At 41.1% G+C, this 22,102-nt stretch overlaps 1 protein-coding gene across 1 annotated transcript in view; it reads left to right on the top strand.

Moving 5' to 3' along the window:
* The window catches only part of Vwa8 (von Willebrand factor A domain containing 8), a 321,037-nt gene that overhangs the window by 49,345 nt on the left and 249,590 nt on the right, over positions 1-22,102 (top strand). The window contains exons 3-5 of the mRNA XM_021181216.2: positions 3,817-3,947; positions 8,142-8,252; positions 19,671-19,838. Coding sequence (XP_021036875.1) covers positions 3,817-3,947; positions 8,142-8,252; positions 19,671-19,838 — 410 coding nt within the window. The remainder of the gene's footprint in view (positions 1-3,816; positions 3,948-8,141; positions 8,253-19,670; positions 19,839-22,102) is intronic.

Raw genomic sequence — 22,102 nt, forward strand, 5'->3', positions numbered from 1 at the left:
GGGCATGTTTGCTTTGGAGAAATAATATGATTTAGCCTGGCTCCATTGACATGATCAACCAGTCTGTTCAGAACCTTTCTTCCCCTTGATTTACCTGCCAAGATAAAGAACTTCCAAAAAAACTGTATTTCTCAGCAGTTAGCTGTTAACTTCTTTGGGGTGAGACTTCCTTAGTAATATTGTGCTGTGTGTTGTGTATGAATGTAAATGGCAATGTGTGTGTGTGTGTGTGTGTGTGTGTGTGAGTGTGGGTGAGTGTGAGTGAGTGTGTGTGTGTGTGTGTGTGTGTGTGTGTGTGTGTGTGTGATATGTGGTATACCTTTAGTCTTAGGTAATTGTTTCTTAGATCTTTGAATTCTTCCATGACCTCAACAAAAATCTAAGAATATAGAGTATATTTAGTACATGCAAAAGACTTCTTGTAGTTTATATCTTTTTCAGTATAGAATGCAATGTAAGGAAACAAACACCATAACCTGTCTCCAATAATAGTCATGGGTTGTGAGGGGCTCATAGGAACCTATTCTTCTGTATTAGTCAGGCTTATCTAGAGTAACAGAAAAGAATCCCATAGTTGCTCAGTCCTGGAGGCTGGAGGTCTCAGCTGGTCTTCAGTATATACTGGAATCCCAAAAAAGTAGACTCTAATGCTACAGAAGGAAAGCTTTCAAGGCAAGAGCAAGCAGGCAAAGAACAGACGCTTCTTCCATATTCTTATGTGGATCCAGCTGAGGATGGGGCACAGATTAGAGGCCAGTTATTCCAGATCAAAAGGCTTGGTTTAAAGGTATGTTCTCTTGCTCCAACATCTGAATTAGTTATGCTTTCCTTCCTCAAAGATCAGGATTAAATACAGATCTTCTCACTTCAAATTAACCAAAAATCCCTTATAATTGTGCCTTATTTTTGGGTTTTAGTTCATTTCAGATGTAGTCAAGTTGTCAACCAAGAATAGCCATTATATTTTTCTTGCTGAACTATTGATTACTGAAGGATTCTGGGTGATAGGGAGTATCCATTGGCTACATTGGATAATTTCATACCCCTAGTCAAATATATGGTTTCAGTTGAGTTCATTGGTTCACAAAACCAGATAATACATGACATGAATTCTGGAAAGGGACCTGTAGGCAGGAGGGCAATTGGCAGTGGTGGGAGGAGATATAAGAAGGTTCAGGGGTAAGAAAATCAGAATGTGCTACATACTTGTATGGAATTGGCAAAGAACAGATTTAATTAATAAAGAACTCGAATATTACCAATGCTATTGATGCTATTTACAAGACTATCTGATCCATCCCATTCCTCATTCCCAGATACCTAATTAGCTTGAATAATATTATTTACTTTCTTATTTTGCTTTTTTGAGCACCATTTTAGTATGTATGTATGTATTTCTAAAAAATTCACATACTAATGGGTTGAGCTTAATATTATGGTGTATGTGATTTTTTTTTTTTACTCAGTTACATATATATTTATTTAGCAACATGTATCCTACTTTGCCTGGGATGATACTAATACCTGAAAAATTCCATGCAAAGGGAACATTTGTTAGTTTGGCAGTTAAGAGGTGGATAGTCAGGTGAAATCTCCTGTGATTAAGACTTATCTCAGCTTTCTCCAAATGAGACAATTTCTGTTCATATTTGAAGACTGGCCTAAAGAAATTGAAGATGAAGCTGGCCATGCTTCACTGATACAGGCATCTGGTCAACCCCGAATTATTGACTAACTGTAGCCCTTGCACATGCTGAGAGAGCTCTGCTGCCTAATAGCTCTTGCTCATTTTGTTCTCTCATAATTAGCTCCCTACTTTCTTGCAGGCTGTGTTAGATGGCTTCATTTATCTTTCACAGAAAAAGCCACAACACCAACAGTAGAATTGCATCAGAGCCTACTAAGAATAAGAATTCTTAACAAAATATTTGAGTAGATTTGAGCACACTGAGAAAATGGATTAACTGAGAAAGAAAGAGAGAGAGAGAAAGGAAGAAAGAAAGGAGAGAGAGAGATGAAGATCACCTCCCTTTGCCTTTTCTTCTTAACAAATTCCACTTTTTCCTATAATCCCCACAGGAGATTCTGTCCATTTGCATCTTTCTCAACAGGGGTATGGCTCTACAGGCTCTCTGTTATCTTTAAGGGTTTGATATATTGTTGGAAATTACCATTAAGTGAATTTTATTTAAATTTTTGAATATTTGCTTGTTGTTGGGGCCCAGGAAACACCCCACAAGCCACACAGACACTGATTTCCATCAAACAGGGATAGTTTATTGAATACACACCTCAGAAATGATTGATCAGGGACACAGGTCAGACTTGGGAGCTGTGACTGTGACCCCAAGCCAGAATGCTACCAAACTTTTAAACCTGAAATACACAAACATCTGTGCCAAGTTATCCCACCAGTCAGGATTTAGGGACAGGGGACTTCTTTACGAACGTGTCTTTGTGGTGCATTTATCCTGTTCCCACTGGTTGGGTTATTCAACTGTGGTAGGCAACTTGCCTAGCATTCACATCTCAACTTGCCAGCCAGGATGTCAGTTACCCAGGGAAGTCTTGGGGACTTAAACTTTGCTGTGATTGGTTCTAATGTAAGGCGAGCATTTGGGGAGTTTCCCAGACCACCAAAGCATGGACCGTAACCTAATATACAATCAGCCCTGACGTGAGAAAGTTCCTAGTAACTTAAGGAACCATAATATTGCTGGCCACAGGCATGAGACAGCATGGCTACAGTGACACCAGACAGGCACTAGTTATCCAGGCCTTAACACCTGTATTATATAATAAGATACCTTGGGGTGGGTCCCAGGCCATTTCCATTTTATGTATCTCATATGCATATAGCTTACAGATGGTTTCAAGTGATAGTTTCAGTGCCTTTGCATTTTGACAATCACTTATTACATGGGGTTGCGTGTGGAATTTCCCTCTGTGATGTGACTTGGGCACTCAGAAAATTTCACATTTGGGAACATTTCAAAAGTTTTCATGTTAAGGATCCTCAACCTTTGTGATAGATTATTCAGTTTTTGTTGTTACACAATTACGGTGTGCATTTTGTCCATTCTCCTGTCTTCTGTGTTGTTTGGAACAATTAAGACTTTTTTTTTATTTATGTCTTTTTCCTCCCCTGCCTTCCTTTCCTCTCCCCCTCACATTCCTGTAAGAAACTTCACACCCATCTTGTAGTAAATAAGCCTTATACACTCATTAGTTCCAAGTAGACTTGGGTGGGTTGATTGTTCTTGTCTTCTCTATGTGCGTAGACGTTTGTTTACATCTTCCTAGGAAATGCTCATGTAGCAAAGGATGCACACGAGTGCACTGGGATTACAGGTTCCTTTGGGTGGGGTCTTCCAAGCACTGGCACTTGAGATTGGAGCAGACTCCAGCTTCTCATGTCTGTAAGGATCATTAGTTGTCTGGGATCATTTGGCTATGTCTCCTTTTAGAATAAAATGACTCCTCCGTAGGCAGCATTTTCATTCCTTTAAAGACACCTGCAGATGGTGATCCCCGTGTTCTCACGGGCTTTGAAATGGTAGGTGTGTGACCCTTTGATGGCTGTTTGGCATTTTTCTGTTTTAGCATTTATAATAATTTTCATATAAAACTGAATTTTTGTCAGCTATTTATTATTCTATCTATCTATCTACATATCTATCTGTCATCTATCTATCCATCCATCCTATACAAAAGCATGTTTTCAATATATAGTTAACATTATTTGGGGATTTATATAGTTCTATAGTAAAGTTATAATAGCTAAATTTGCATTTCATTTTCTTTCTTTTCCTAAAGTTTCAGACTCTCCAGCTCAGTCCATAGTCCAGCATCTGAGATGGATGATGCAGAAGGATCGGCTGGGGCAGGATGTCTTTCTCATAGGACCTCCTGGGCCTCTCCGGCGCTCGGTGGCTATGCAGTACTTGGTGAGCAATTAGTTCTTGTCCATTCCTTAGGGTCTTAGCTTTAAAGATAAAGGATGTAATACAGTAAATGACAGTGAAGAATGTATACAAATATCAGAGTTAGCTGTAGTTTTAGGTATTGCTGTCATCAGGCAGTGCCTCCATTCATAAAGGGCTCAGCGAATGTTGTTCAGGGAGACCATGTGCAGCATATATTTTTGCTGTAACTTGAGTGCCTTCCACTTTTTGTAGAAAAGAAATAGAAGCCGGGCGTGGTGGCACATGCCTTTAATCCCAGCACTCTGGAGGCAGAGGCAGGCAGATTTCTGAGTTCGAGGCCAGCCTGGTCTCCAGGGTGAGTGCCAGGACAGCCAGGGCTACACAGAGAAACCCTGTCTCGAAAAGCCAAAAAAAAAAAAAAAAAAAAAAAAAAAAAAAAGAAAAGAAAAGAAAAGAAATAGAAATGAACGCGGTCAGCAGTGAGTGCACAGAATCAGAAGCTGTGAGATTGTGACAGCCAACATGTCTACCCCTCCCCTAGCCCTTCCTTTGCCACTCAGTGGACTGTTCCTTATCTCGGGTTCACAACTTAAAAGAATGATGCTTTTGATGTTTTGAAGTTGTGTGGTTTTTAGAGGGAACTCAAGGAAAAGGGCATTTTAATGTCATAGCCATGTGCCGCTCTTTCTCCTATTTAAATAGATTAGAAAACAGATGAACAGGGGTCGAATAATCTGCCTGATCTTTATCTAGCTAGAGAATTACAGTTAGGCTTGAACGCCCCTCCCTCCCCCACTGACCTCTTTGACACGTGTTTTTTGTTTTTTGTTTTGTTTTTTTAATAACACTCCTTCTTAGGCAAATGTTATTAAGTGAATTGAAATATTCTGTTCTCAGTGCCCATCAGGATGTTTACAAAGCCTTTCTGTTGTCCTGTATTAATAGGGATTGTGCTCTTGATCCAGGTACAAATGACCTCTGAGGACAACTTTTTAGAATGGAGAAAAAAAAACCACTCTTGTTAAAATTTGCTTGTGTTATTTATTATCAAAGAGTTGATTTTTATGCCATTGAAATCTGCTTTCTTATATTTTCCCTCAGTGGCACATTTAGTTCATTTTTAATTTTTAAAAGCATTTACTTTTTGTGTGAGTCACATGTCTGTGAATGCTCCGTGAGGCCAAAAGATGCAGCAGATCTGGAGCTGGAGTTACAGGAGGTTGTGAGCCTTGAGTCCTCTGTAAGAGCAGAGAGTGCTCTTAACTGCCGAGCCTTCTCTCTGGCCCTCAGTTTACTTCAGAACTTCAGAGTGTTGGGAGACAGGGGTGACAGAAGTAAAACTACAGAGAGAAACATAAGTCTCACTGGCCCATAACTTTTACAGCTTTAATTCATGCCCAGAGTCAGTTTGTGAGGTGTAACCTCCCACCATAGCATCAGCCTTAGTGAGTACACAAGGCAAATGTGTCTTGTCTAGGAATGGGAGCGGGGGCGAGGGTGGGGCTTGGAGGGTATGCAAGACAGGATCAACTACACAGGATTCTTCGCCTGACTCATTTCAAAGACTGTGATATCTCATTGAGATTTTGTGCTGGCTTTGACGTTGTTAGAATTCTGAAATGAGAGGCCTAGGAGCTCATAGGGATTTGGTCAAAAAAATGCAGTGTTTAGTCTACAGGTGCAAAGCCACGTGACTACTATGACCAAACTTTACATGATAAAATAGATCTGAAGTAGGCAAACATATATGAAAACTCAGTGCTACCGTGCCATTTAATGCACTTGTGGAGACTCAGTGCTGTCCCGCCACCTTGCACGCTCTGCAGTGAATACTGTTGTCACTGGATATAAGAACCTTCAGTTGGTAATGTCCTGAGTAGATATTGTCAATGGGGCTAAACTTGCTGAAACAAATAAACACAAAATGGAGACACTTGGTACTTGCTGTGATTTTTAACTCACATTAAAGGAGATTGTGGGTGCCGGGCGTGGTGGCGCACGCCTTTAATCCCAGCACTCGGGAGGCAGAGGCAGGCGGATTTCTGAGTTCGAGGCCAGCCTGGTCTACAAAGTGAGCTCCAGGACAGCCAGAGCTATAAAGAGAAACCCTGTCTCGAAAAACCAAAAAAAAAAAAAAAAAAAAAAAAAAAAAAAAAAAAAAAAAAAAAAAAAAAAGGAGATTGTGGATTGTTTAAAACAATTCTATATTCTGCCTTCTCTTGCTGTGTGAACTAGTTCACTTCTTTCATGAAGTAGTACCTGAGGAGACTGGTGCTTGGCTGAGGATGGAGGCTGTCAAGACTGAGGAGAGTGACAGCACTGTCCTGTCCTCAGGGTGCAGTTCAAGGTAAACTGTGGTGCTCTTAGGTAACAAGGGGTGCCAGGCATGGTAGTACATGGCTTTTTATTCCATCACCCAGAAGGCAGAGGCAGGAGGCATTTTGAGTTTGAGGCTAGCCTGGTCTACAGTGTGAGTTCCAGGACAGCCAACGCTACAAAGAAAAACCCTATTTTGAAAAACCAAAAGCCGTGATACTGGAGAGATAGCTCAGTGGGTTAGAGCACTGACTGCTGTTCCAGAGATCTGGTTTCAACTCTCAGCACCCACGTGGCAGCTCCCAACTGTCTCTTCCTCCAATTCTAGGGGATCCAACACACATGCAGACAAAACACCAATACATGTGATATAAAAATCAATAAATCATAAAAAAAGAAAAACCAAAATCCAAAAATAAAAAAGGGCTTATACAGTTTTGATAATCATTGCACAGGAAAGGGTTGGGGAGGTGCCATTCAGTCAACCAAAACAGAGATGTGATGTTTGTTATCAGTGATTATTCTGAGATCAAAAAGTAGGCATCTGTTAAAGGAGAAAATGACTACTCAGGAATTGGCTTTCACAGTCAGACAATTCATTTATATTTAGGAAAACGTCATTTGATATTATCATGTCTTTATGACTATGTACCTTCTCTATTTAAAATGTTGGCCACTTTTTCATTATACTCCAAACTGGCAATCTGGAACAAAGAAATCTGAAAGAGCCAAATGACAATAAAGTATTGTTCATCAGTAGAAGACATGGTTAACTTGCAAGGTCACACAGTCTCCTTGTGCGAAAACCTCCTTCAGCAATGACATGCTCTGCCGGCTCTCCTTCCCCTTAAGTAAATTGATTCCTGTGATTAGTAAAGGCCATTAGACCCTTATGTGATTGCGAATGTGCCTTGTTTAAAAGCCAAGGGAATGTACATACCTGGCTGTGAGGTTAGGGCAAAATGCTCTATGAGCAGGTAAACTGTCCCGAGGTGGGATGGGTTTGGGATGGATTTGGGATGGATTTGGGATGGCTCCTCCCCTCACATTACAGAATAGTTTTTTCTTCTCTCCCCTTTTGGCTTCCTCTTCCTCCTCCTCCTCTTGCTCTTTTCATCTCCTTCAGCTGTTTTTTTCTTCTTCTTTGTTTCACACTTGGTAAAGTATCTAACAATGATATAGTTTTCAATTGCTAAACCTTGGTCAATTGAGTAAATGAATTAAAACCCTACTTTAAAAAAAAAAGATAAATATTCCTTACAAAAATTTGTTACAAGTTGTTGAAAAATTGCCCAATAACTATTCATGATATTTGAAAAAGTTTTACAGGATAAATTAAGGTTTGAAGAATTAAATTTTGATTCTTATTACTTAAGTAGTAGGATACAGTTTAGTAAAAATGAAGCTGTAAGGATGTGTGTGTGTGTGTGTGTGTGTGTGTGTGTGTGAGAGAGAGAGAGAGAGAGAGAATGTATGTGCTTGTATGTGTGCATGTGTGCATGCATGTATATGTATGTGTGTGTTTTTGCTTGTATGCATGCGTGCATTGTGTGTGTGTGCATGTTTATGTGTGTTTTGTTGTTGTTTTGAGACAGTGTCTCCTTTGCAGCCCTGGCTGTCCTGGAACTTGCTTGTAGACCAGGCTGGCCTTCAATTCACAAAAATCACAACTTCTGCCTTCCGAGTGCCGGGGTGAGAGGTGTGGGCCACACTCCTGCCATGTTTATGTTTTAGTATCCAGTTTATTGAAGTTTTCTCAGAGACTGGAAATACTTTAAATCCATAATTAACAGTTTCAGTGCTCTTCTCTAGGCAGTGGCTTTGTTGAACATGTTGTTCTAAATTGTAGGCTGGTGGTTTGATTTTAGCTCTGGAATAACTTAGCTCTGTGTTCTACAGGAGCTGACCAAACAAGAGGTGGAATACATCGCCCTGTCAAGAGATACCACCGAAACTGACCTCAAACAGCGCCGGGAGATCCGAGCTGGCACAGCCTTTTACATTGACCAGGCAAGCTCTCCCCTCCAGCCCATGGCTGACTCCTCCAGGGCTATGTGAAACTGACTTTTAAAATGGGAAGAGAGTAGTCATGTGTCACTGACAGACAGATTTGCTTTAGGGCCTTGTTCTTGGAAGTGTCTTGATCTCGCTCTGGAGGAGGAGGCTCAGATGAAGTGACTGATGCTCACGCAGCAGCTGACGGGCAGGGTTCTGTACCTTCCAATGCTGCTTACAGCTTGCTTATAGAAATCTCATTTTCTAAAGAAAAAGTAATACAGCTGCTTTTAGTACAGGAGCTTCTCTAGCATGTTGACATGAGTATTTTCAGTCTAAAGGTGAATTAGGAAACTGTGGATTAAAACACATGATGTGAAATACTTTCAGGTATTATAGCTTTGGGGGGGGGCGTAGGGGAATGGCTTAGATGCTGATATCAGCTAAAATATTGTTTTATGATATTATGAGAGACTGTATTATTTCTGTCTTAAAACATTATATAAACTATTAAATGTTCTTTCAAATGCCTCATAGTATATGGGATGCAGACTAAAATAACCAAGTTATACAGAAAATATTTGTTGTAACCATTGACTTCACGGGGCTGTCTTTGACTCTTTAATAAATACTACAAGTTAAGACATAAACTATTCAACTCTAAAGATTCACTGGTCTCCATAGTTAGTGAAGAAGGAGAAGCAGTAAAGAGCTGATGCCGATGCAGGTCTAGATAATTAGCACTGTCTCTCACAAGACAATAACAACAGAGAAAGCAGTGGTTTTCATTTGCGGTTATATTTGCATTCAGCGGTTACATTTCCAGCATCGCTTTCTTCCAAATGTGTGAGGGGTCTCTGCAGCCTTCAGGGGAAGCAGAGGGACAAGCTGGGGGCGGGGGCCGTAGCCAGCGTTCATTCAAACCTGGGAAGTCTGACTGTGAGTGTTTCTTTTGCTGTATTTAAACACAGCACAATATGGTGAAAACTATTCCTGTATTAACTAATCAATCCTGCATGCACAGCAAAGTGTACCTAGATCTCTGAGGGACAGATTAAGGCAAATACATTTCAGACATGACTACAGCGAAACTCTTTGTAAAGTACATGTGACACCTTCCATACAGATAGACTCTATAGATTGACCAAGAAAAACAAGTTTACAAGAAGGGTCTGGAAGGGGAGTCAGGCTCTTGAATTCCTCCAGCCACACCGATTGTGCCAAAGTCAGCTGGCTAGAATGCACATCTGCTCCAACCTTCTGGGCAGACAGCAGATTTTGTATTCCTTCTCTTGAAGGAACAATTTTATGTGCTTAAAATTAGCCTGTCTGTGAGCATGAAGCCCTTCATGCCCCCTACACAAATGTATTCATAAAGAACTGCCTTCAATGATACTAGCTGCAGTACTTTCAAAATCAGAAACCTAACCAAAAAAAGTAATGATACATATTGAAGAGGCTGATGAAACCATTGTTAATATAATACTCCAGAGCCATTCAAAAGAATGAAATCATGCTAGCATTTGCTTCATGAAAGAGTTGTTGCCTAGCAGGTATGAAGACCTGGGTTCAAGTCCCTAGTGCACACTCGTGCATAGATCTCACAGGGTGGGGCATTATTCTATACTAAGAAGAAGTCCAGAGCATGGGTGGAAAGAAGTGGTCAGACAGTATGTAATCTCATTTGTGATAGAAGAAATGTGTCTATGCTTTTGTGCACATTGAAGTTTTCCAGAAGGCTGCACAAGAATCAGTTATGGATGTAAGATTAGAAATCTGGAGTGAGATAAAGGTTTGTTTCTTTTGTGTCTCATGACCAAAATACCCGGCAGCCATAGCTTAAGGGAGGAGTGGCTTATTTTGCTTCATGGTTTCTGAAGGTTTTCAGCCAGTCTGGCAGGGAAATCATAGCGGAGACACTGTCCTTGTGGTGGGAGTAGCTGCCAGAGGCTGTTCATGTGAAGACAGACCAGGAGGCAGAGAGAGAGTGGGCTGTAACAGAGCCCTCAAAGGCCCGCCTGGAGTGGCTCAGTTCCATGGGCCAGGCCCCACTCCTTTCCCGTCATGGATGATGCCCACGAGTGTATTCTAAAGCAGCCTCTTGTGAGAACATTACGGATGAAAGCCAGTGGGTGACGGCTGTGGTTAGTGCTTCCTGCTTGACTTTCCAGTCTTAAAGCAGGCTTTAGTGCGAGTGTGATGTTTAAGGGCCTCAAAACGTTGGCTCTTCAGAAATGGAATTATTTAGGTAACTACGTTTACTGATGAGCTGAAGATTTTTTGTTTGTAAATTTTAATTATCTTTTAAAAATTGTTTTGGGACTGGAGAGGAATGGCTTAGAGGTTAAGCACACTGGCTGTTCTTCCAGAGGTTCAGTTCTGAGCCCCTACACAGCAGCTCACAACTGTCTCTTAACTCCCGCCCCAGGAGATCTGACACCCTCATCTGCCCTCTGAGGGCTTGAGGCATGCATAAAGTCCACAGCCATTCTAGCAGATAAAATACCCATACACATAAGATAAAATGCAAAACAAACAATTGTTTTCTTGTTGCATAGCCATTGGAGGACTTATTTCTTTTTATATTTAATTTTATCGTATGTGCATGGGTGTTTGTCCTATTTGTGTATATTTCTGTGCACCATATGTATATAGTGCCCACAAAGGCCAAAAGAAGTTATCAGATCTCCTGAGGGCAGAGTTTCAGACAGTTGTGAGCTGCCATGTGGGTGCTCAGAACCAAACACTGGTACTCTGGAAGAGGAGCCTCTGTTCTTAACTACTGAGCCATCTCTCCAGCCTGAAGATCGTGAGGCATAAATGTAAACTATTTTCAGGAAACTTTCTGCCATTCTAAGATATGTGTTTTCAGACATATTTCACAGTTGCTGCAGTGTATAAAATGTTTGAAGAATAGATGTATAGATATACGGTGTATTTTATACTCCCCATTTCTTGATGAACCTTGTTCATGATACACATCAGCTCTTAGCATGCAGTAGCATGTCTACACCTTCAAAGCCTGTGACTGAATGTAGGCAATAATGGTCTCTTCTCTCTCAATTGCCTCAGACTCTTGAAGTTTAAGCTAATTTTAAATTTGTTTTTCGGTACTTAACAGGTTGTTGATTAAAGGCATGAAATAACTTCATAATATGATAAATAAAATCCAAATCCTATAACACGGCCTAACATGACATCAGCACGCAAACTTACCATGGCTTCCACGTTTATTTTCTGCTTTTTTTTCTATTATCTATTATTTTTTTCCTTATCTATCTTATTCATATCTGGAACTCAAAACTGGAACATTCACAGCACTTATATTTGATGGTAGATTTTGAATTTAAATTATTATCCTTGGTAAAATTTTAAGTAAATTGAAAATAAAACGGCATGACTAAGAACATTTGGCTTTTCTGTGGATAAGTGATTGGTCCTTAAGAAAAAACTTGTTTTTTCTTTGTGTGTGTGTACATCGCACCTGTGAGTGATGCCCACAAAGGAGGGGAGGATGTCAGATCTTCTGGATCTGGAGTTAGCATGGTTGTGAGTGTGGGTCCTGGAAACTGAATCCAAATATTGACTTTTTAGAGATCTGTTTTGAATTACCACAAGTTATAATTTCCATTTGAATTCTAGGTAGACAAAATTGCACATTGATTGCCACCTAATCACATTTTTGAGACTCCAAGTCCTTTAAGAAATTCCTTTAATTTCTTTAACATTCTTACCCATTGGGTTTGATTCCAGGCTGTAAAGATAGTAGCTTTACTCACCACCAAGGAATACTGTTACCTAGCTAGGTGAACACAAGAAACAGGGCCCATAGCTGTACGTGGCTAATGGGGGAATATTTGTGGTCTTCAGTGCAGTTAACATTTACTGGTGTCCATCCTATTACTAAGAATTTTAAACTACTTGCTATGTGCTTTACTAAGACCATCATTTTGAATACTTTGTACAGTTTTTGTCTATGTCCCTATGTATTTATCATTTATGATGAATAACTTTGACAAAAGTAGAATTCCATATATTAAATTTACAGCATTCCTTATTGTACATGGTATAATTTCTTTTAAAATTAGAAGACATTAGGTATTTCTTTAAAATACGTTTTTAAATGTCTGTACTACAGTTCACCAGATAATGAGGCTGTTATATAATGTTGCCGTTTTGTATTCCCTCTCACGTTGCCAGCCTCTATGTTCGTTGTGGCTTTTCAATATTACAAATAACGTGTGTTGCATCTTGTCCTTGAATCTTGTTATGATCAGATGAGGATTTTAGGTGTGAATCCTAGAAGTATGAATCTTCTTGGGCAGAGTGAGACTTGAAGAGCCTTGTTCTTCATTGTCAGTTTGCATTCCAGGAAGTCCACCCACTCATGCTCTAAAGGGCACCTCATTGCCTCATGTGGTCATGGCCTTTCAGAGTCTCCTCTGCACTGAGTGCCTCGGTATACTTGGCCAAACTGATAGGCTTTAATTTGCACTTCCAGTGTTCATGTGAGGTCTAATTTTTAGAATCCATTCGCTCTCATTTCTCTAAGCTCCCAGTCAATGGGAAAGGAGTGTGGTGCTGACTAAGGAGGCCAGAGCTTCCCAAGAAAGGCTGGACTCTGCCACTGGACCACTGCTCTGCTCACACACTTGCCACTTCTGTGGTGGCAGAGCTCCAAGGCTCTCCAGGCCTTGGCTCCTACTTGTGTTGCTTTCAAACTGAGACCAGCTCTTTCCTATCTAAAGACTATGAACTGTTTGGTATGTTTGTGAATTAAGTTTGAAAATATCAAGGGAAATGATGAGGAGGTGTTTGTTGGAGAGACTTCTCTTGTGCTAGGTGCTTTATATCAATGCTATTTAACTTCTATATTATATTAATGCTATAAAAACTTTCTTAGTGCGGAGACTACTTACCTGTCTTACAGATGGGGCAATAAGCTTCCATGGCAAGGGTCATATAATTGACTAATAGCAGAGAGGGAATTGATTTTGTTGCTTCTCCCAAAAGTAATGATGATCATGGTGACCACATTGACAACTGCAGTGACCACATGCTACTATTCATAATTATAACAATAACTAATTTATTTTAAAAAAGAAAAACTTGTATTTAATTTATATTAAGAACTGAATGTCAGTGCCTTGTAATTAAGTACTCATAGCATATTTGGGTCAGATATTATAATCCAGGCAAAATGAAATGTACTTTGTATTTGTAAAAATAGGTCATTTAGCTTGCTTGATTGGGTCATAGTTCTCAGGAGGCCAAGTCTATAGGTTTCATGCGGGTGCACACTAATACTGTACCTCAGGGTCTTCCTGTTACAAACTAGCCCTCACCTTGTCCAGTTATCTTTTTTTTTTTTTTTTTTTGACAAAAGGGGGACTTTGTTTAGTATGAAGATGTTAACATTAGGTATACAGGCTTGTTCTAGACCTTGAAATAGACCCATGAATTGTATAGAAATGAAAACAAACAAAATTCTCACAGTGAGACTTTGAACTGGCATTTTGAAAAGCAGGACACTATTATCTGTTGTCACCCTGCTGTGGACAGCACACCTGAACAGAGCTCCTTTCCAGTAGAACCCAGTACTGCTCCTCATTCTCTTCTTGCCCTGCTCTTCCCTCCTCCCTAGCCTTTAGAAGCTACCAGTGAAAGTTTTTAGGGTCCTTATGTAACTGAGATCATGGGGAACTTGTCTTTCTGTGTCTGTTATTTAATGCAGTGGTTTCTGATCCTACACATGTTCTTTCACTCATTGTGTTTATTTTTCTGAGACAAGATCTTACTATATATATAGTATATATAGTATATATAGACAAGATCTTACTATATATATAGCCTTGGCTGTCTAGGAACTCACTCTGTAGACCAGGCTAGCCTTGAACTCACAAAGATTCCCTGCTTCTGCCTCCCAAGTGCTGAGATTAAAGGAGTGTGCCATTACATCCAGTCACTGATTTTTTATTCTTAGGAGTATAGTGTGTTCTGGGGGTTTTCTCAGTTGATTTTAACCCCATTAAAAGGAGAGGAAGGCTCAAAGATGAACCTGAGTAAAAACAGAATGCCTGAGACTGATAGAATAATGACCAGGAACTTATTTGGCTCATAGCTCTGAAGGCTGGGAAGTCTTTCTTTATCTGAGAAAAGCTTTCTTGGCATAAAGATTAGAAGGGCAAAGAACATGGGGGAGGGGCAGGAAGAAAGGAGAGGAACATAAGAGAATTGAGAGGAGATACAGGCCAGATTCATCCTTTGCACAATAATCAATCCACGTTTGAGGCTATAACATCAACCAGTTGATAGTAAGTAGCCTTGATTACCTCATTACCTTTTAAAGACCCCATTTCTAAATACCGTTGCATTGAGGACCAAGTATCAAACTCATGATCTATGAGGGACACATTCACACTATAGCAGCAAATAAATATCAACTTATCCTATTTTGATATTTATTTTAGAGAAAGGGCTTACTAATATTCTGATATTTTAAAATAAAGATTTAGGGCTGAAGAGATGGTTGAGTTCACTAATGTGCCTATTGCACAGACATGAGGTCCTGAGTCTGGATTTCTAGCGACCTCATAAATGTCAGTTATGGTTACAAATCTGTAACTCAGTGGGTAGGGTAGGGGATGGGGTGGGGGACAACAGGTCAGGTATAGTTCAATTTCTGGAACTTGCTGCCTGGCTGGTCTAGCAGAATTTGTGAGCTTAAGGCTCAGTAGGACCCTATCTCAAAAAGTGAAATGGAAGCCATTGAAGAAGATACTCAGTGTTGACCTTGGGCCTCTGCACTCAGGTGCACACTTGCATAAACAGGTGTACACACACACACACACACACTCACAGAGTAAAGAACTTAAACTCTAAGTTGTTCATTGTACCCCGCTCCTCTAGTATGTTTAAGTTTTTAAGTTAATGTGAAGCTTTGGGGAATTTATTTTCATTAATAATGACTGTATCAGCAATGATTTACATTTTAATAAATACCGTTACTTTTTCATTCTAGTACTGCTTTTTAAATTCTTATGTTCTGGATACCCCTAGAGGAGACTCTCATTTAGTAAATGAGGCCACAGATATCTAGATTAATTACTTGCTGCAGGTCTTATCAAATTGGAATCAAATCTAGAACAAACTCAGTTTTTTATTTCAGGTCATACACCGGCTTCTGCTTTGGACTCCTTTCTGTCCACGTGTTGGCTTATTAAAGCTGAGGTACGAGGTGGCTGGGTCGGCAGGGGCTTGCTGTATTTTTTCCTGGTTTTTATTTGAAAGAATTAGGTCTGAGAGGTTCTGTTACTTGATAGACAAGAAAGACTCTTTAAAGTTGCTCTAATTTCTCCTCTGAAGGAACACCACCATAGCTAGTCTTGCCACATTCTTCCCATTACAGAACTTATCATTTTTATAATCAAGTTTATAATTGTGCAGGTTCATTTTTGTCACAAACTGGGGTCCCTCTACCAGGTCACCCAGCAGGCATGTCTGTCTGTGAGGCATTTTCTTGATTGCTAAGTCATGGAAGAGAGCCTCACCACCATGGGCAGTACCATCCCTGAAAGCTTGAGTCTGGGTGGTGTAAGAAAGGCAGCTGAGCAGGCTAGGAGGGAGAGGCAAGCCAGCCAGCAGCATTCCTCTATGGTTTCCACTCCACTTCCTGACTCGGGCTCCTGTTTCAAGTTCCTGCCAGGGCTTCTGCTGTTGGACTGGAAACTCTGAGCACCTCCCCAGCCCCACCAGGTTGGTTTTCATCTTGGTGTTTAATCACACCAACAGAAAGCAAGATAGATCAGTAACCCTCTTTTCATAGCCACATGCTTGGATTCAACTGTGATAGGAAACTTCCAATTCAGCGCATGAGATTAATAAATAACAATGTCAAATTAGGAAAAAACTTGGAGAGATTGACTGGTTTTTAAATTCTTAGTTGAGCTATGGATCTCATAGAGAGTTTATAGATGGCTTGCTCCAACACAAAGCAACAACCTTCTTAAGTTTTGTTTCAGTAATTAATTACTCTTTTTTCTGTATTTATCCACAATTTCTTCCTCCTCCTTTTGATACACCACCTTTTGAATCATTCAACAAATGGCTGCCACTACCCACGTGGTACCCAGCTGACTTTCTGTAGCAGAACTTGTCCTCTTTGTGGCCTGTAATTCTGGAGACTGTTGCTCAGCTTTGGCTTGCCTGATGTTTCCTCCTGTTTGAAATGATGTAGTCTTGTTAAGACTATGTAGCAGTGACAATGTGTGTACCCTAGCACAGTGTCAGAAGCCTACTGTGTGAGCCTGGCAGAGCTCACTGCTGGCCACATTGGTTTTGACCATGCTTCTGGCCTGCCACACTTACTGCTAGGATGTCTTCTGAATGGGGAATCTCTCTGTTCTTTAGTAGCAGTGTTCCTAACTTGAGGACCCTACTGTGTGAGGTTTGCTCTGAGGTGCAGTGTGGGTGAGGGTTTTCGGATGACCACGGGGGCTCTGTCTTTTCTCATCCACCAGTTTCTTAGTTTCTCGTTTCTACACATCCATTAGAGTAGAGGAAAGAATCTTTGTGTCCTTGACTTCTGTCTGTGGTCTCTGTGTTCATTCTCTGGATTGTGTGTGTAGTATACACAGTGCCTGTGAGGTGAATGAAGGCAGAGCTGCGTGTTTCCTCTGCCTTGTGTTGTCAGATGTTGCTTTTCCAGCCCAAAGTTGTCAAACTATGAAATTTTCTGTGTATATTTAAGTTTTTCTTTGCAAATAGGAATTTTTATTTTTGTGAAGCTTCTAAGAATCAAATACAATATTTTGTCTTAAATTAAAGGTTGATAAAATTTAACAAAGGAATTTTGCTACTAGTGGAGGTATTTAATTAATTAATTTTTTTATCAGGAGCTACGTGTTCTTGAGAAGACAGGTTTCTTGTAAAAGAAAGCTTAATTGAAAAAACCTCACTTGAGGTGGGTTTTTAATAAGAAAGTATCCCAAGCCCTTCCGTGCCAATCTGTTGTTTGAGTTTTGAGTTTTGATAATGCACATAAATAAATAAATAAATGCATGACATGACATGATGGTCGGTTTTATAGAAGAAAATCAAAATATTTGCAATAATCATAGATTTGAAGAAATATTTGTGAGTTGATCTTGTTCTTAAAGTGGGAGAGTTATCTTTAGTCTATCATTAGATCCTAATCTTATTTTCTTACAATAGTTCATAGATACCTGAAGTAAATGAACCCTTTGTTACACAGTGCAAAATTTAACAATTTATTGAAAGAGAATCCTGGTTTTTTTCTTTGATATTTGGAAAACGAAGGCTGTAGTACTCCAGAAATTTCTCTAGTTATTGGATGGGTATGTGGACAGAGTAGAAGTCGTTAGTTCTTTTTTCCATTAATCAGTAAAGAAAAAATTAAATTTAAGTTAAAAAGTTCATTGTAAATAAAGATTGAGAGGGAGAAATCACACCAAGTTCACTGTCACTAAATGGCCACTGATAGCAGGGGGTGTTGCAAATGCCCTATTTGCAACTATACTTTAGCACCCTTCTATAGTAAATCAAGCAGCTTGGACTCTCAGGGAGGAGATTGGAGGGATAAAGAAGGCCTGAACTAGGGGAGGGGCAGAAAGGGATGAGTTCACAAATACTCTGGCCTTGGATTTTTGCAGTAAGGTGGACCCAGGCGTCTTCCTTTTGCCTTAGGTTCCTATGTTCTCGAATGTCAGGCCAGTCACCATGCTGGATAAGTTTATCAGAATATGAAGATAAAGCAGATCTAGCTGATGAGAGATGATTTTGGGGCCCTGTCATAGAGGAAGGACATAAAACATGCTGGTTAGTTTTTGTCAACACAACAAAAGCTAGATTATTCCATTGCTGCAGTTACCTGGGAAGAGGCAACCCCATTGAGGAATCGCCATCAGACTGGCAAGTCTGTGGACATTTTCCTGGTTAATGATTGATGTGGGAGAGCCCAGCCCGCTGTAGGTGGTGCTGCTCCAGAGCAGGTGGTTGGGTTATATGAGAAAGGCTTCTGGAATGGTGGTGCATGCCTTTAATCCCAGCACTCAGGAGGCAGAGGCAGGCGGATTTCTGAGTTCGAGGCCAGCCTGGTCTCCAGGGTGAGTTCCAGGACAGCCAGGGCTATACAGAGAAACCCTGTCTCGAAACCCCCCCCCCCAAAAAAAAAAAGAAAGAAAGAAAGAAAGAAAGGGAAGGCTTCTGCTTTGGGTTCCTTGAGTATCTATCTACCTTGTATTTTCTCGTTGGTTGTAACCTGGGAGTTGTAATATGAGACAAACCTTTCTCTCTCTCAGTTGTTTTTGGTCATGGTGTTTATCACAGCATGAAAAACAATCTAGGATAGAAATGAAGCAGATTTGGGAGAAATGAGGTGTGCTTAGTGTTGTAGGGGGAGCCTGGGGTGTTGTGGGGTCTGATTGCAGACATCTACGAAGTGCAGCCATGTGAACCTGAAGCTTGGGAGAGCTGGAGTTTGGAAATAGATTAGCATAGAAAAGGTACCTGGAGCCTAGGGATGAAGATTACTTGGAAGCAACACAAGCAGTTGTGAGTAGAAGCCATGGGTGATGAATGTAAGTCTGGACCTACGTTTAGTGAATTTACAGTAAAGGAGAGCCTATTGTTCTATGAAACTCCAGTGCCATGAAGGCAAAGATGATGCAAGGAATGGCGAGATATATTTAGCAGCACTAATTCTGTCTGTGTTGCATGCAGAGAAATGTGAATTAGATTTTCCTTTAAAGCTGATTTTCAGGGACTTTGAGTATAAACGTTTGTGCTTGGGACCTGAAAGTTAAAGGAGAAGTTCACCACTTTCTGGGCCATTATCATTTCCTCCCCGTTTCCCTCCATTACTAATTGTCTTAAATCCACGGGGCTACAGTACTTACTTACCAGTTCAGCCAGCCAAATGTGTAATGTCAGCATCGAACATCACACGAAAACAGAACTTGTTTTAATGACGCAATAACAAACACTATGGTCTTTAAACTCCCCTACCCAGACTTTTGGTTTTCACAAGACTTATAGAACTGATGCCAGGCCATTACCTTCGTTTCTCTTCTCCTATTAAGGAATCTGTTACCTTGTTTAATTATGTTACCCATTCATAGATAACTGTTAGTTTTCTATTTCATTGGCTATGTAATCTAAAATGTAATGTTTCAAAAACCCCTAGAGAGCATCTCCAGCTCTCTTCATTTAACAGATGAATAAACAGGCACAACAAGGTGCAGCCGTTTGCCTGAGGTCAGGTAGGCAGAGAAAACAAAATGAAGACTGAGTGCACCTGTCTGTCCTGATTCTCTGTCTCTAGAACAGGGAACACGCTTAGCTTCAGTGCAAGTGTGATCAGACAGGCTCCGCTGCTCTCGTTGATTTCAGTTCCTTTGTGTTTCCTGGAAATAGTGTGCGGTTCGGGCTGCCACAGAAGGCAGGACGCTGGTTTTAGAAGGCTTGGAAAAGGCGGAGAGAAACGTGCTTCCAGTACTGAACAACTTGCTGGAGAACCGGGAGATGCAGCTTGAAGATGGGCGCTTCCTCATGTCTGCGGAGCGCTATGACAAGCTTCTCCAAGTAAGCGAGGGAAAGCCAGGGGCGGCCTCTGCTCCAGGCATGTGACATGCCAGTGAATAGACAAGTGTTCAGGGGCATGTGACATGCCTGTGAGTAGACAGGTGCTCAGGGGTACCTTCTGCTGGGCAAACTGCTTGAGTAAATCATGAGTTTATATGATTTTAGAAGGCTTCCATCTGCAAAGACCTGGATTGCTGCTTTCCCCATTTCTTTGACACCTCAATAGCTATTCTCCTCTTCCCCATTCTTCTCCTTTTTCCTTCTTTATTTTAACAACTCTCAAGGCAATGACTTTTAGACAGTACTGATATCTGGGATACAAAAGTCCAGCTCTTAAATGCAGTATTGAGTAGGGACTGACAGACGTAAATAGGATGTTAGAAAGATACTCTGGGGACTGGAGAGATGGCTCAGTGTTAAGAGCAGGGGCTGCTTTTCCAGAGGATCCTAGTTTGATTCCCTGCATTCACTTTATGGCTCACAACTAGCTCTAACTCCAGTCCCAGGAGCTCTGCTGTTCTCTCCTGGCTTCTAAAGGTCCCAGGTGCACATGTGGTGTGTACACATACATGCAGGCTGAACCTTCACACGTGTAAAATACCTGATGATCCAGGCCACCAGCTTTCCTGCCTGCCACTGAAATTAACTCTGTTTCCATCCTGCTCTCCACTTGGTACTCAACACCTGAGTCAGTGCTTGATTTGAAACATGTGCCTCCCCCCTGTGATGCCAGCATTTCACAGGCTGAGGCAGGAGAGTCAGAAGTTCAAGGTTACCTTTCAATTCCTAGTGAGCTGCATGCAGGCCCACAGGCATGCTGATGACCCTGTCTCAAAATACAAAACAAACCACAGCCCCAATCTCAACCAAAACAAAATACACAAATGTGAGTCTGTAGTGTGCTTTGAGCCCAGTGGCTTCCTGTTTCAGAGGGGAACAGGGGTCCCTTTCCAGTGCAACAGGGCACCCACATAATCAGGCCCTTGCCACCTCTTTCCTCAGGTCTTTGTATCTGCCTGCTTCTTGACTCTTGTCCAGCAACTAGACATTGCTGTGTTATACTTGTTCAGTAGGCTTCCCCCTGGTCTAGACTTTGCACAGGTATTTTCTTGTTCCTGAAATGGTTTTTCCCAGGTATTTGCTCTTCTCACTCCTACAACCCCTTCAAGCCTTTGTTACATTTGTTACAAGTATTTCACTTGTAAGCACTTGATATTTGCTTATACTGCAGTCTGTCCTCTACGTCCCCCTTGTGACGCTTCAGTTCTCCGGGTGCTCTCTCCTGACACTCTAGGGGTTACTTATGTTCTGGTTTTACGGCCTCCTCGCTCTACACATTTTAAATGGGCAGGGATTTTTTTCATACCCTGTGAAGAATGTTTAGCATATGATGTTCATGAACTATTTTGCTGAATGAATAGTCAATGCAATAAATAAATGATGTGACATAACACATACAAAGAGAGCAACACTTATGGACAGTTGTGAGCCATCACACGCATGCTGGGAATTCTGGAAAAGCAGCCCCTACTCTTCACTGCCTGTCCCAGGAGAGCTCTCCCAAGGCTTTACAGTGAGGCATCAATGATGAGAAGCTCCAACCTCGGTCACTGAGTCTGTGCTGCACTACACTGAGCCTCTCAGCAGCTGGTGCAGCCTCTGCAGCCAACTGACACCATGGGACTGGAAGTCTGTCTCACGTTTCTGTTTACAGATATGCATATCCTAATCTGTTATACTTTGCTCAAAAGTGCCATCATATACTGCTCTGTGTGTGTGTGTGTGTGTGTGTTTCCCTCTCATCTCCCTGAAGGAGCCCTGGGATTACAGATATTTATTTTATGTGTCTGAGTTTTACATGGGTTCTGGAGATTCAAGTTTGGGTCCTCACACACTGCCAGTACATTCACCCACTGAGCTCTCTCTCCAGCCTTGTGTCTTGTGCTTCACTCTGAAACTGCTAACGCAGGTCTAGAACACACTGGGCACTAGATAACAGATAGTGATGTTGGAGTGTCTCTGACTGAACTGAGGCTTTCATTCCTGCACACGGAGTCTGCGTCTCTGTAACTCACTTTGTAACAGTGTAGCAGTCTATGGAAGTCCCTACATGGTGTTGTCCTAGCTCAGTGGTCATTTTTCTCCTAGATACATGTAAAAGTGATCTCATCCTAATATAGGTAGATGATTGTAGATTTAATCAATAAGAAAAAGTTAAGCTCTTCCAGTCAGAAAAGCACCGGGGCAGCTGGGGCGCAGGGTCT

The sequence above is a fragment of the Mus caroli genome, chromosome 14 (genome assembly GCF_900094665.2).
Source record: "Mus caroli chromosome 14, CAROLI_EIJ_v1.1, whole genome shotgun sequence".
Classification (NCBI taxonomy): domain Eukaryota; kingdom Metazoa; phylum Chordata; class Mammalia; order Rodentia; family Muridae; genus Mus; species Mus caroli.